Genomic DNA, 13,099 nt, shown 5'->3' on the forward strand with positions numbered 1-13,099 from the left:
ACAGCAAATATTCGACAAATAGTTATTGAACACTAAATAGTGTTTTGCAATTCTTTTCTTTTCTTTTTTTTTTGAGACGGAGTCTAGCTCTGTCGCCTAGCCTGGAGTACAATGGAGTGATCTCAGCTCACCGCAACCTCCGCCTCCTGGGTTCTGGCGATTCTCCTGCCTCAGTCCCGACTAGCTGGGACTACAGGCTAGCGCCACCACGCCCAGCTGATTTTTTGTATTTTAGCAGAGACGGGGTTTCACCATGTTGGCCAGGATGTTCTCGATCTCCTGACCTCGTGCTCTGCCCGCCTGGGCCTCTAAGTGCTGGGATTACAGGCGTGAGCCATCGCGCCCAGCCACGGACTATTAATACTAAGGCAGAAGCAGGGTCCGACCACCGAGCACCGCAAACAGCAAAGGATGGAAGGCAACCGAGACCGTTTGGACGGGATCTTCTGGGATTCTGTCCTTCGGATGGCTAGCTATATGTATGAGCACCCCAGTTCCACATTTACTGTCCCCATCGAAGAGAAAAGCATATCATCCACTTCTTCTCCCCGTGATGAAGTGAAAAGATTGTCTCCATCTCTCAAGGAGCCGTCGATGGACTGAACGGTTGGATTTAAGGGAGGGCTGCCCCGTCCCCGGGTTTAAGGCTACCTCTGGAGGGGGCAGCGCGGTCGGATCGCCCTCGACGCCTCCCTCCGCAGGAGGTCTGGGCAGACCCCCGTGCGGCCGCCGGACATGTTCCTGATACGGGATTCCCTCGTCAGGAGGACGAGGCGGGTCCTCCTGGACTTAGGTCCGATTCGATTTAAAATACGGAGGTTGGAAATCCCTCAAGGTCACTAAAATTCCTCCCCAGGGGTCGGAGCGGAAAGCTCCAAGTCACTAGGGCCCTAAAAAAGGAGCGAGAAAGGGAAGCGCGCCATTTCAAAACGAGCGTCCCTTCAGAGTCTTCGCACGCTGTCCGGTTTTGCCATTTACCCCCCTCGTACCCAGTCTCCCAGAGATTTTCAAGGTGAAGCCTTTCCCGAGAGTCCTCAGCTGACAGGATTCTAACTCGGACACAGAACGCGGAGCCTGGAGACCGGCGAGCCGTTGACCACAGGGTTTGGCGCCAACTGAAGAGGGCGGGGCGAGGACCGAGGGGCTGGGCGGGGCCAGGGCGGGGCGCAGGTGAGGAGGAGGGGCGAGGGTGGTGCGGGCGTGCCCACAGTGGGCGGGGCGGAAAGCAATGGAGGCGGGGCTAAGACCGAGGGGCAGAGGGGCGAACGGGCCAACAGTTGGAAGAACCCGAGGGCGTGGCCTGGAGGGGGCGTAGCGAGGAGGGAGCCGGGGCAGGGCGCAGGGTGAGGGGGCGGGGCGAGGACTGAGGGGAGTGAAACGAGGAGGAGCCTTCTCTGGGTGGCGCGCTGGGGTGAGGGAGTGAGGGAGGGGCGCTGTGGAGGAAGCGCGCTGAGGAGAGGGACCTTGAAGGGAGGAGACTGTTGAGCTGGGGCGTCTCTCGAGGTGAGCACTTCGCTAAAATTAGGGAGAGGACTCTGAGGCGAGGGCTCTGAGGAGGAAGCCTTGAAGCCGGGGAGGGGCGCGGGGCAGAGGTGGCTGACGAGTGCGGAGAGTCAGGGTCTCGAGGGGTTGCAGATGGAGCTTCGGGTTAGGAGTTCGAATCCGAGGTCCTTTTTATGAGACACAGTTTCACTCTTGTTGCCCAGGCTGGAGTGCAATGGCGCGAACTTGGCTCACCGCGACCTCCGCCTCCCGGGTTCAAGCGATTCTCCTGCTTCAGCCTCCCGAGTAGCTGGGACTACAGGCACCCGCCACCCCGCCTGGCTAATTTTGTCTTTTTAGTACAGACGTGGCCAGGCTGGTCTCGAATTCCCGACCTCCGGTGATCCGCCCCCCGGGCCTCCCAGAGTGCCGGGATTACAGGCGTGAGCCACCACGCCCGTCCCCGGGCTTGTTTTCGTGCCTGGCGGCAGTTTGGCCCTGCTCCCTCAGCGCTCCTCATTTCCCGCTCTGTGACTCTCACCGTTTGCCACTCTTGCCTGTGATTGAGACACCCAAGGCCCATTCAGGATGGAGGGTAATTTTTCTCTGTCTTCACTTGAAGTTTTAAATAGACTGCAGACGCCAAGCATATTTTGGTTCAGCTTTTAAATAGAAGTTGCAGGCCAGCCTTCGTGCCAGCAGCGCCATTGCTGGCAGCGTCCTCCTCCTCCCCTCACGCGGAGACTGACTTGAGAGTCGGGAAACATTTCAGAGAGCAGCTGCTAAGGTGGAGGCTGTGATGTATCTTGGATGAATCTCTGTGCAAACAGTTCTTTGGGTTCAAGACCTAGTACAGGGCGACCCCCCCCGGCCTTTTTTTTTCCTGGCTGAATCATTTTGCTGGAAAAAATAGCAAAACATTCCCACAATAGCAGTTGACATTTGTGTAGGACGCGCCCCCCCCCCACCACCAGGTGGATTGGTTCAAGAGCCAACAAGTAACCGCCATTGTGCTTCCAAATCTGTTATTTTGCCCCAAACATAGCCATCCTCGTTATGTGGAAATGAATGCCCATTTAGGGAAGGAACTGGATGGTTTCACTCTGAGGCCTCACCTAAGTAATTATGGGAACTTTTGAACAACTTGTTAGGTGAAGATATCAACAGTCTACAGAAGAGCTGCAAAGAGCACAGCGAGATGATTTAGGGAAATCTAACATATGTAGTTTGGTGTAGTGACAGCTGGGAGAGAGAAATGTTCATAATATTTGAAGGTTGTGTGCAGTACACTTAAAGAAACTAAAATGAGCCGGGTAATGACAAATTCATGAAGGGAGGAGAAAAGTCCTGTTTGAGTATCATATCAATAGACAACTTTTAAAATATTTAAAACAACGAACTCTGGGACAGAGTGCACTTTAAAAAGTGCACATGAGGACCTTCCACTCAAATCGGGACCAAAAAAAAATTAGTCTTTCATATCATACAAAAATTCTGAATATCATGAAGGTAGCATTTCAAATCAGTGGGGAAATGATGAATTCAGTAGATAGTGTTAGAACAACTAGGTAACCATCTGGAAGAAAAAATAAAATTGGAATCATGCTTTATACATCATACCAAAATAAATTCCAGATGGATCAAAAAATTAAATCCGAACAATAAAATAATAAAAGTACTAGAAGAAAATATGGGACATTTAAAATTACTTTATAATAAGGAACATCTTTTTAAGTATGATACGAAACTCAGAAGCCACAAAAGACTGATAAGTATGCTTATATTAAAGAAAAAAATCCTGTATGGCAAAATGGTATTTCCTATCCACAATATAGAACATGGCAAACCAGAGCCTTTGTGTCAATTATTAACTGAGTAATATAGCTTGCCTAATTTTTCAAATCCTTCAGGAAGTCCACAATTTATACAATTTTAAAATTTTTGTATCACTTTTATATTTTAAGAAATAAAAAAATTGGCAGTGGGATTACAGTTAAGACCTGAATTTTAAACCATTACACTTTACTGCCCCTCTGTGGACAGTCACCTTATAACCAAATAGAGGCACAGGACTCCAGTGAATATAGTTGGGCTTCTTCCCAGTGATGCTTGCAGACACATATTCTTGAAATTTCAAGAGCTTGAATTTGATAAATGCTTTAGTAGAAAACTAAAGAATGAAGGCTCATCATGTACAAATTTCACTGGGTAGATTTCCTCTTAAACATATTTTGTTTTGCTTTTTGTTTTTGAGTCAGGTTCTTCCTCTGTCACTCAGGCTGGAGTACAGTGGTAACATCTTGGCTCACAGCAGCCTTAATCTCCCGAGCTCAAGCGATCCTCCCACCTCAGCCTTCCCAGTAGCTGGGCCTACAGGCACAAGCCACCACACCCAGCTAATTTTTTTGGTATTTTTTCTTAGAGATGTGGTTTCACCATGTTGCCCTAGTCTCAAACTTCTGGGCTCAAGCAAGCCTCCCACCTCAGCCTCCCAGAATGCTGGGATTACAGGAGTAAACCACTGCATCCAGCAGTGTTCCATGTCTTTATCTTCATTTGCAAATAATTCCTGTTTAAGAATAAGGTACTTGTAGTCTATTGCTGAGACCTGTACCTCTTAGTGGCTCTTCTCCTGGCTACATAAAGGTTTAAAATGACTGCTGTTTGTAAAAAGTCGATTAAAATTTTAGCCTATTATTCACCTCCAGTTACAAGAAGGAATACAGGGTGCTGTAGGAACACATGGGAGGGACATCTTATTCAGTTTGTGGGGAAGTGAGGAACATGGCATTTCAGCTGGTATCCATGAGTAATTTGTTAGGTAATAAGAGGGAACAAGTACCAGAGTGCATTTAGCTGGAGCGCAATACTTATTTGTAGAATGAATGATTGACTAGTAAAACACCTCTTACATTCTCCAAACTTTTTTTTTCCTCAGTATTCTAGTTCCATCAATCTTGTTATGCTTTTTTTTCCCTTGTATTTCTAGTTTATATAGACATTTCAAATATTGTGTTTCTTGCCTCAGCAGAGGGAATATTCTGAAAGATACTAATTCTGCAGTGTGAGGATTTGCGTTAATCTAAAGGGGTTTACCGTAGATTTACAGAAAAAAAAAAAAACCAGAAAAGTAGAAAGAAAAAAAAAATCTGTAGGATTACAAACCAAAAAATAAAAAACCAAAGTTCCCATCTTTATTCAAAGTATTGATTAACAAAAATAAAAGGCAAAAGTTGTATATGTTTTTGTATATCTGTTTCTTCTCTTTTCTTTTACTTTTTTTTTTTGAGATGGAGTCTCACTCTGTTGCCAGGCTGGAGTGTGTAGTGGCATGATCTCCATTTACTGCAACCTCCGACTCCCTAGTTGGAATGATTCTCCTAAGTTTCCCAAGTAGCTGGGTTACAGGCACACACCACCATGCCCAGCTACTTTTTGTATTTTTAGTAGAGATAGCGTTTCACCATGTCAGCCAGGATGGTCTCTATCCCTTACCTCATCATCCACCTGCCTCGACCTCCCAAAGTGCTGAAATTACAGGCATGAGCCACAGCACCTGGCTGGAAAGACAGATTTTATACAAAGAGGCAGGGTCTCACTATTTTACCCTGTTTGGTCTCAAACCCCTGGCCTCAAGCAATCCTCTTGCCTTGGCCTCCCAAAGTGCTGGGATTACAGGTGTGAGCCACCATGCCTGGCCTGTTCATTTTTTAACAAATCTTTATTGAGGTATAATTGACATATGAGAAACTGCACATATTTAAAGTGTGTTTAGGTACGTATACACCCATGAGCCCTTCACCACAATCAAGATAGTAGACATATCCGTCACTCCCAAAAAGTTTCGTCACCCCTTTTTTCTTACAAAGGGGTCTCTTTGTAACCCCTTCCAATTTCCTTCCTAGCCCCTCTAGCTATCCCTCCTGTTCTTTAGGCAACTGTGTGTTCTAAAACAGATAATTCATCATCAAGTCATAAGCAATTCAAAATCAGGACTATAGCATTTTAACTTCATCTTTTGTAGTTTAACATTTGAATTTTTCTTCTTCCATGATGAGAATATGGGTTTTCAGCAACAGTAGGAATGACGGAATTAGAATATCACACAATTACTCATTTGCTTTATCCCACATTAAAGCAAATACTTTTTAAATGTTAGTTCTCTTTGATGCTCTACCCCCTTTCCCTTATAAAGGGCAAATAATTCATCGCCATAATTTTCCTTTCTAATATTTACAAAGAGCAGAGACAGGATTTTTCATCTTTAACATCCTGAGAGGCCTACCATTCTGAGTCCTCAGTAATTTCTGGAAAGGTCCATGCAGGGATGATTTTGGACTGTGCAACAAATGGTCCTGAGAGACAGAAATGCAGTTTGTCCTGGGCTTAGAAAACAAGGAGCCCTTCTTGCTGCATGGGGGATAATGGTAGAGATGGATAGGTAAACAGGCAATTACAACCTGCTATGGTAACTGCTGCCATAACAGGGTGGCACCAAATGCTGTTGGAGCAGAATGCAGTGGAGCACTTGTCCCTAACTGGCTCCTGGCAGATTAGGGAAGGCTCCCAAGAGGAGGGGACGTCTAAGCGGGGTCCTGGAGGAAGAGCAGGAATTAGTAATGTTGGCAGTTAATAAAGAGGAGCAAGGAGAAGGCATTTTCAGGTCCAGAAGCAGCAACAGACAAAAGGTCCAGAAATAGGAAAGTGTTGTTCCTAGAGGAACTGCAGTTGAAGAGTTGACAGTGGCTGGGGTAGTAAAGGGAAGGTGAGAGAATGCTCTGCTTATCTGCCCCATACGGTGCCTTGTACCTGGCAGGTGCTCAATGTGTGCAGGTGCTCAATGTGTTCTGGTTTCAGAAGAGCATACTTTTTTGTTTTTTGAAACAGAGTTTCACTCTTGTTGCCTAGGCTGGAGTGCAATGGTGTGATCTCGGCTCACTACAACCTCCACCTCACAGGTTGAAGTGATTTTCCTGCCTCAGCTTCCTGAGTAGTTGGGATTACAGGCACTGGCTGCCAAGCCTGACTAAATTTTTTGTATTTTTAGTAGAGACGGGGTTTCCCCATTTTGGCCAGGCTGGACTCGAACTCATGACCTCAGGTGATCCACTCGCCTTGGCCTCCCAAAGTGCTGGGATTACAGGCGTGAGCCACTGTGCCAGCCGAAGAAGAGTACACTTTCTAGCAATGATAACAATAAGAGCTTGTGGCAATTACAAAGTGAGAAGTACTGTGCCAAGAACTTTGCATAAATTATCTCATCTAATCCTCACAACAACCCTTCTAGGTAGGCATTCCCTTTCTGTAGTTGAGAAAGCAAGTTCAGAAAGGTCGAACTGCACAGCTACTGTGCTGAGTCATACATCCATGGTGAAGCAGGGCAGTGATTCAAAGGCCCACATTTTCTCATGCCAAAGCTGGAGCTCTTTCCCTCTTACCTCTTCTTCATCCCCTTTTACAAAGTTAACAGTCTCCAAGGGGGTCACCTAGGGTTCCACTCAGGATGCAAGTAAAGACATAAGACTGAGGGATGACCCATATGTCCCAAAATCTGCTTATCTGCTGCTTGGTTTGGGCAAACAGCCATCTGCACCATTTCTTGTTTTTATTTTAATTAATTAACTAATTTATTTATTTGAGACAAAGTCTCACTCTGTCACCCAGGACAGAGTGCAGTGGCTCGATCTCAGCTCACTGCAACCTCCAACTCCCAGGTTCAAGTGATTCTCCTGCCTCAGCCTCCCAAGTAGCTGGGATTACAAGCGCACGCCACCACACCCGACTAATTTTTTTGTATTTTTAGTAGAGACGGGGTTTCACCATGTTGGTCAGATTGGTCTCAAACCCCTGACTTTCTGATCCACCTGCCTCGGCCTCCCAAAATGCTGGGATTATAGGTGTGAGCCACTGTGCCCAGACCATCTGCACCATCTTTCCTCTTGGCTGTGACAGGTGGACTGTTCTAGCACAGACCAGGTCACTTCCTTTTGCCTTGAAGCGCAAATGATAAAGCCTAAGCCCCTCAGCCCAGCTGCCGATCCTTTGGCAAACCAGCCCCATGCCTGTGCCCTTCAGTGAAAGATCTTCTGACCCAAAGGGCTGCTGGCATACTGGCTTCACCTGCCTTGGTTTTTCTCAGATTCCATGCAGATCTCTATGAATGCATTTATTGATTTACACAACCTTCTCTCTCTTTCAGACTATGAGTCCAGTAAGGTGAGGGACTGTGTCTTTATTTCTCTCTGTATCCATAGGGCCTAGTACAGGGATGGTACAGAATAGACGTCTAGCAAATGCCTAATCATCCTCACCAAGCCCCAGTTTCTTCCTAGGAGAAAATGGAGGTAACAATATCCATCTTGGGGGACATCAGGAAGGTTAACTGAGATAATGTCTAAACCAGGCTTAGCCGAACACTTAGCACATAGTAAGTACTCAATAAATGACATCGCCTATATTACTATTACTACGTTACACAGTATTTTATATTCCAGGCCAGGTGCAGTGGCTCACAATTATAATCCCAGTGCTTTGGAAGGACAAGCCAGGAGGATCACTTGAAGCCAGAAGTTCGAGACCAGCCTGGGCAACACAGTGAGATCCTATCTCTACAAAAATTTTCTTAAAAAATTAGCCAGACATGGTGGCATGGCTGTATTCCTAGCTACTTGGGAAGTTGAGGTAGGAGGATCGCTTCAGCCCAGGAATTTGAGGTTGCAGTGAGATATGATTGTGCCACTGCATTCCCGCCTGGACAATATAGTGAGATTCTGCCTCTAAAAAGATTAATTTAATTTTGTTAGTTAAAAGTAAAATTTTATCTTAGTGATCTCTGCCTCTCTGGTAAATATCTTGTCTTTTCTAAACTCAGCCCAGGGACATGACATTTGCAAAGTGTTTCTGTGTGGCTCAGGCCTCTGCCTTCTTTGTTTTCTTCTGTCCAATACTTAGAGCATTTAATTTGTTGATACATCTGTCTTCCCTCTATGATGACTCCCTTAAGAACAGGGCCTGTGTCTTATCTACTGTTAATTACCCAGTGTCTACAGCAGAGAACTTTGGAAACCTTTCCAAACCTGGGCCGGCTGCTATGTAAAATGTAGTGGATCATCCCTACTTTACATGGCTGGTATGAAAGTTTAACTTTTTTTTTTTTTTTTTTTTTTGACACGGAGTTTTGCTCTTGCTGCCCAGGCTGGAGTGCAATGGCGCGATCTCGGCTCACCACAACCTCCGCCTCCTGGGTTCAGGCAATTCTCCTGCCTCAACCTCCTGAGTAGCTGGGATTACAGGCACGTGCCACCATGCCCAGCTAATGTTTTGTATTTTTAGTAGAGATGGGGTTTCACCATGTTGACCAGGATGGTCTCGATTTCTTGACCTCGTGATCCACCCGCCTCGGCCTCCCAAAGTGCTGGGATTACAGGCTTGAGCCACCGCGCCCGGCTCACTCAGTATTTTATTAAGTGCATATTTGTGAGTATGTTACAAATATGACCTCATATAAAAGTTAAACTTTGGCCGGGCACGGTGGCTCAAGCCTGTAATCCCAGCACTTTGGGAGGCCGAGGCGGGTGGATCACGAGGTCAAGAAATCGAGACCATCCTGGTCAACATGGTGAAACCCCATCTCTACTAAAAATACAAAACATTAGCTGGGCATGGTGGCACGTGCCTGTAATCCCAGCTACTCAGGAGGTTGAGGCAGGAGAATTGCCTGAACCCAGGAGGCGGAGGTTGTGGTGAGCCGAGATCGCGCCATTGCACTCCAGCCTGGGTAACAAGAGTGAAACTCCGTCTCAAAAAAAAAAAAAAAAAAAAAAAAAAAAAAAAAAAAAAAAAACTGAGTGAAAGAGTAAATGTGTGAATAAATGTGGTGACCCAAGCACCAGCTCTCTGCTCCTCTTTTTCACTCAGCCTATGAAAAACTAGAACGAAATCTTTCTCTTATTGTGAAATTGTGATTCCTATTTCTGAATCTTTGGCCACAATTTTCTTTTTTTCTTGTTGTTCTGCTCCATTTGGTAGCAGAAAGATCATGGATTCTGTGGTTCTAGGAACTGGATTCTGTAGTTCTGGAACCTAGTTCCAGGTTGTGGCATTCCTTGGGGCTTGGAAGCCAGTAGAGAGAAATGTTCAACTTCTGTTTCTCTTCTCTTTCCCTCTCCTCCTTTCCCCTCCTGTGGGGGAAACAAACAAACAAAAAATCAATTAGCAAATCTAATTTCTTCAAAGACTCTACATGTGAGCAGTGGCGTGAGTGGTGACCCCTGTATACACGGAATATTGAGGACGTGCTCCTACCTCCAGAGAAAGAGGTCGGGCAGGACAGCTGGCATCCACAGCTTCCACATCGACAGTGCCTCCAGCCTTTACCTTTCACCACTACTGATAGGAACACTGCTGTGTGGGATCTGAACTGGGCCCTGAAAACCTCTAGGCAGCAGGCAGGTACGACCCCATTGGAGGTGACATCCCTCTGGTGAAGCTGAAAGCCTGGGCTGTGTTTTCTAACTCTGTGTTCCCCATCTGCCTCACACTTCCAGATGTGAATCTTCAGAATATTATTTGCTGGGCTATGAGATGGAGACTAGTCTCACAAGCCTAAACAACTTCCTTTAATATTTCATGAAAGCATTACACTTCTTCTATTTAGGTTCACTGTCCTTATTTGCAAAGAACATGCTACAACTTGAAGGAGAAATAATAAGATATATTTAAAAATATTTTGAAATAGCCAGGCATGGTGGCTCACGTCTGTAATCCTAGCACTTTGGGAGGCTGAGGAGGGTGGATTGCCTGAGCTCAGGAGTTGGAGACCAGCCTGGGCAACATGGTGAAACCCCATCTCTACTAAACTAGAAAAGAAATTAGCTGGGCGTGGTGGTGTATGCCTGTAGTCCCAACTACTCGGGAGGCTGAGGCAGAAGAATGGCTTGAACCCGGGAGGTGGAGGCTTCAGTGAGCCAAGACTGGGCCATTGCACTCCAGCCTGGTGACAGAGCAAGACTCCATCTCAAAAATAAATTGAAATAAAAACAAAGACATAACACAATAAAACTTAGGGAGTGCAGTAAAAGCAGTGCTCAGAGGGAAATTTATAGTTAGAAATGCCTGTTTTAAAAAGAAGAAACATCTCAAATCAATAACTTCACTTTATGACTTGTCAGCCTAGCAAAAGAAGCACAAACTAAATCCAAAGCTGGTAGAAAGAAGAAGATAATAAAGATTAGAGCAGAGGACATGAAATAGAGAATAGAAAACATAGAAAGTCAGTTCAAAGAAACAAAATGTGGCAGGGTGCAGCGTGGCTCACGCCTATAAGCTCAGCACTTTGGAAGGCCAAGGCAGGTGGATCACCTGAGGTCAGGAGTTTGAGACCAGCCTGACCAACATGGAGAAACCCTGTCTCTATTTTTAAAAATAAAAATGAAAAGAAGAAACAAAATGTTAGTTACCAATAAAATTAAGAAACTGAGTTTGAATGACTACCAAGAAAAGGACACACATAGATGAAAGTGGAAACATGATTACCAGCCTTATAGAAATAAAGCTTATAAGAGAATACAAATGCCAACAAATTACATAGCCTACATGAAATGGAAAACTTCCTAGAAATATACAAATTACCAAAACTAACTCAATAAAAAAATTAAAATTCTCAATAGACTTATAACAAGTAAAATGAATCAATAATCAAAAATCTCCCTTTGAACAAAAAAAGTCAAAGACTATATGGCTTCCAAACCGTTAAGGAAGAATTAACACCAATTCTTCTCAAGCTCTTCCAAAAAACAGAAGAGGATTGGTATTTTATAGCTCATTTCATGGGGCCAGCATTATGCTGATACCAGAACAAGACAAAGAAATGACAAGAAAAGAAAATTATAGAACACTCTTTCTTATGAATACAAATGCAGAAATCTTCAACAAATACTAGCTGTTGAGAAAAAGGTTGATGCATGACTTGCTTATCAGGCACAGGATGGGAGTTAATGGAAGACCATGCTCTGTGCTGAATAAAGGAAGACCTCTCTGAAGCAAACAGAATGTGGCCAGGCTTGCTGCCTCTAGCTGCAGCCTTTTCCCTATCTGTTTACTGACTGTATCTAAAGTAGAGCATGCTCTATACCTTCAAAGGAAATGCCAGACCTCCACAGCTATAGATCATCTGCCTGATGCTTCCCTTCCTTTTCACGCCCCACATCCCTGACCACATGCTTCTTTGTTTAAGCACTCAATAAACAGTGTGGATCTTCAGTGCTGGGGCCTTCGCATCCTCCTACTCACGTCGGCTCCCTGGGAGTCCACCTTTATGCACTTTCACTCTTGTCTCTTAATATTCTTTGTCTCCGCCGACCCTTGTTACCTCCTAGGTTGTTTCTGGGCTGGTCCCCCGACAACTAGCAAACTGACTCCAACAGAATATTAAAAGGATTATACACCAAGACCAACTGGGGTTTATCCCAGGAATCTAAGGGTGATTCCCCTCAGTGATACATAAATTGATCAGTGTACAGGGCACAATATAGGAATGAAGGGAATACCCCACATAATTATCTCAAATGATACAGAGAAAGCATTTGACAAGAACCAACAGCATTTCATGATAATAAACATTCAGAAAAATAGGAATACAATGGAATTACTCCAACACGATTATGGACATTAATGGTAAACCCACAGCTAACATCACACTCAAAGGTTAAAGACTGAAAGCCTTCCCCTAGGACCAGGGACAAGACAAGATGCCTCCTTTCACTGATGGGATTCCACTTTGTATCAGAAGCTCTAGACAGATAATTAGGCAAGAAATAAAAGGCATCCAAATTGGAAATGAAGTAAAACTCTATTTACAGACAGCATGATTCTGTATGTAGAAAATGCCAACATAGCAAGACCATGTCTTTACAAAGAAATTTAAAAAATTAGCTGGGCATGGTGGCACATGCCCTGTAGTCTCCCCTACTCTGGAGGCTGAGGCAGGAGGATTGCCTGAGGCTAGGAGCTTGAGACCAGCCTGGGCAACATAACAAGACCTATCTCTATAGAAAATAAAAAAAACATTAGTGGTGGTGTCCGCCTGGTAGTACTCACGAAGTAGCTACTCGGGAAGCTGAGGCAGGAGGATGGCTTGAGCCCAGGAGTTTGAGTCTGCAGTGAGCTACGATCGCATGACTGCATTCTAGCCTGGGGGACAAAGCAAGACCTTAGCTCTTAAAATAAACAAAGAAAGAAAAGAAAAGAAAAGAACAATGAATCCTCAAAAAACAAAATAAGACAAAAACTACTACAGACAATAAAGTCAGCAAAGTTGTAGGGTATGAGATCAACACACAAAAAGTCAGCTTTGTATCTGTATATAGTCTAAAAAGGAAATTAAGAAAACAATTCCTGGCCGGGGGCAGTGGCTCACGTCTGTAATCCCAACACTTTGGGGGGTCGAGGCAGGCAGATCACCTGAGGTTGGGAGTTTGAGACCCACTTGACCAACAAGGAGAAACTCTGTCTCTAGTAAAAATACAAAAATTAGCCTGGCATGGTGGTGCATGCCTGTAATCCCAGCTACTTGGGAGGCTGAGGCAGGAGAATCACTTGAACCTGGGAGGCAGAGGTT

At 45.0% G+C, this 13,099-nt stretch overlaps 1 protein-coding gene across 1 annotated transcript in view; it reads right to left on the minus strand.

The window, feature by feature from the left end:
* Positions 1 to 9,424: 9,424 nt before the first annotated feature.
* The window catches only part of FAM227A (family with sequence similarity 227 member A), a 52,131-nt gene continuing 48,456 nt past the window's right edge, over positions 9,425 to 13,099 (minus strand). The window contains exon 15 of the mRNA XM_017509003.2: positions 9,425 to 9,662. Coding sequence (XP_017364492.2) covers positions 9,519 to 9,662 — 144 coding nt within the window. The 3' untranslated portion in view covers positions 9,425 to 9,518. The remainder of the gene's footprint in view (positions 9,663 to 13,099) is intronic.

Source organism: Cebus imitator, unplaced genomic scaffold (genome assembly GCF_001604975.1).
Source record: "Cebus imitator isolate Cc_AM_T3 unplaced genomic scaffold, Cebus_imitator-1.0 Scaffold404, whole genome shotgun sequence".
NCBI lineage: Eukaryota > Metazoa > Chordata > Mammalia > Primates > Cebidae > Cebus > Cebus imitator.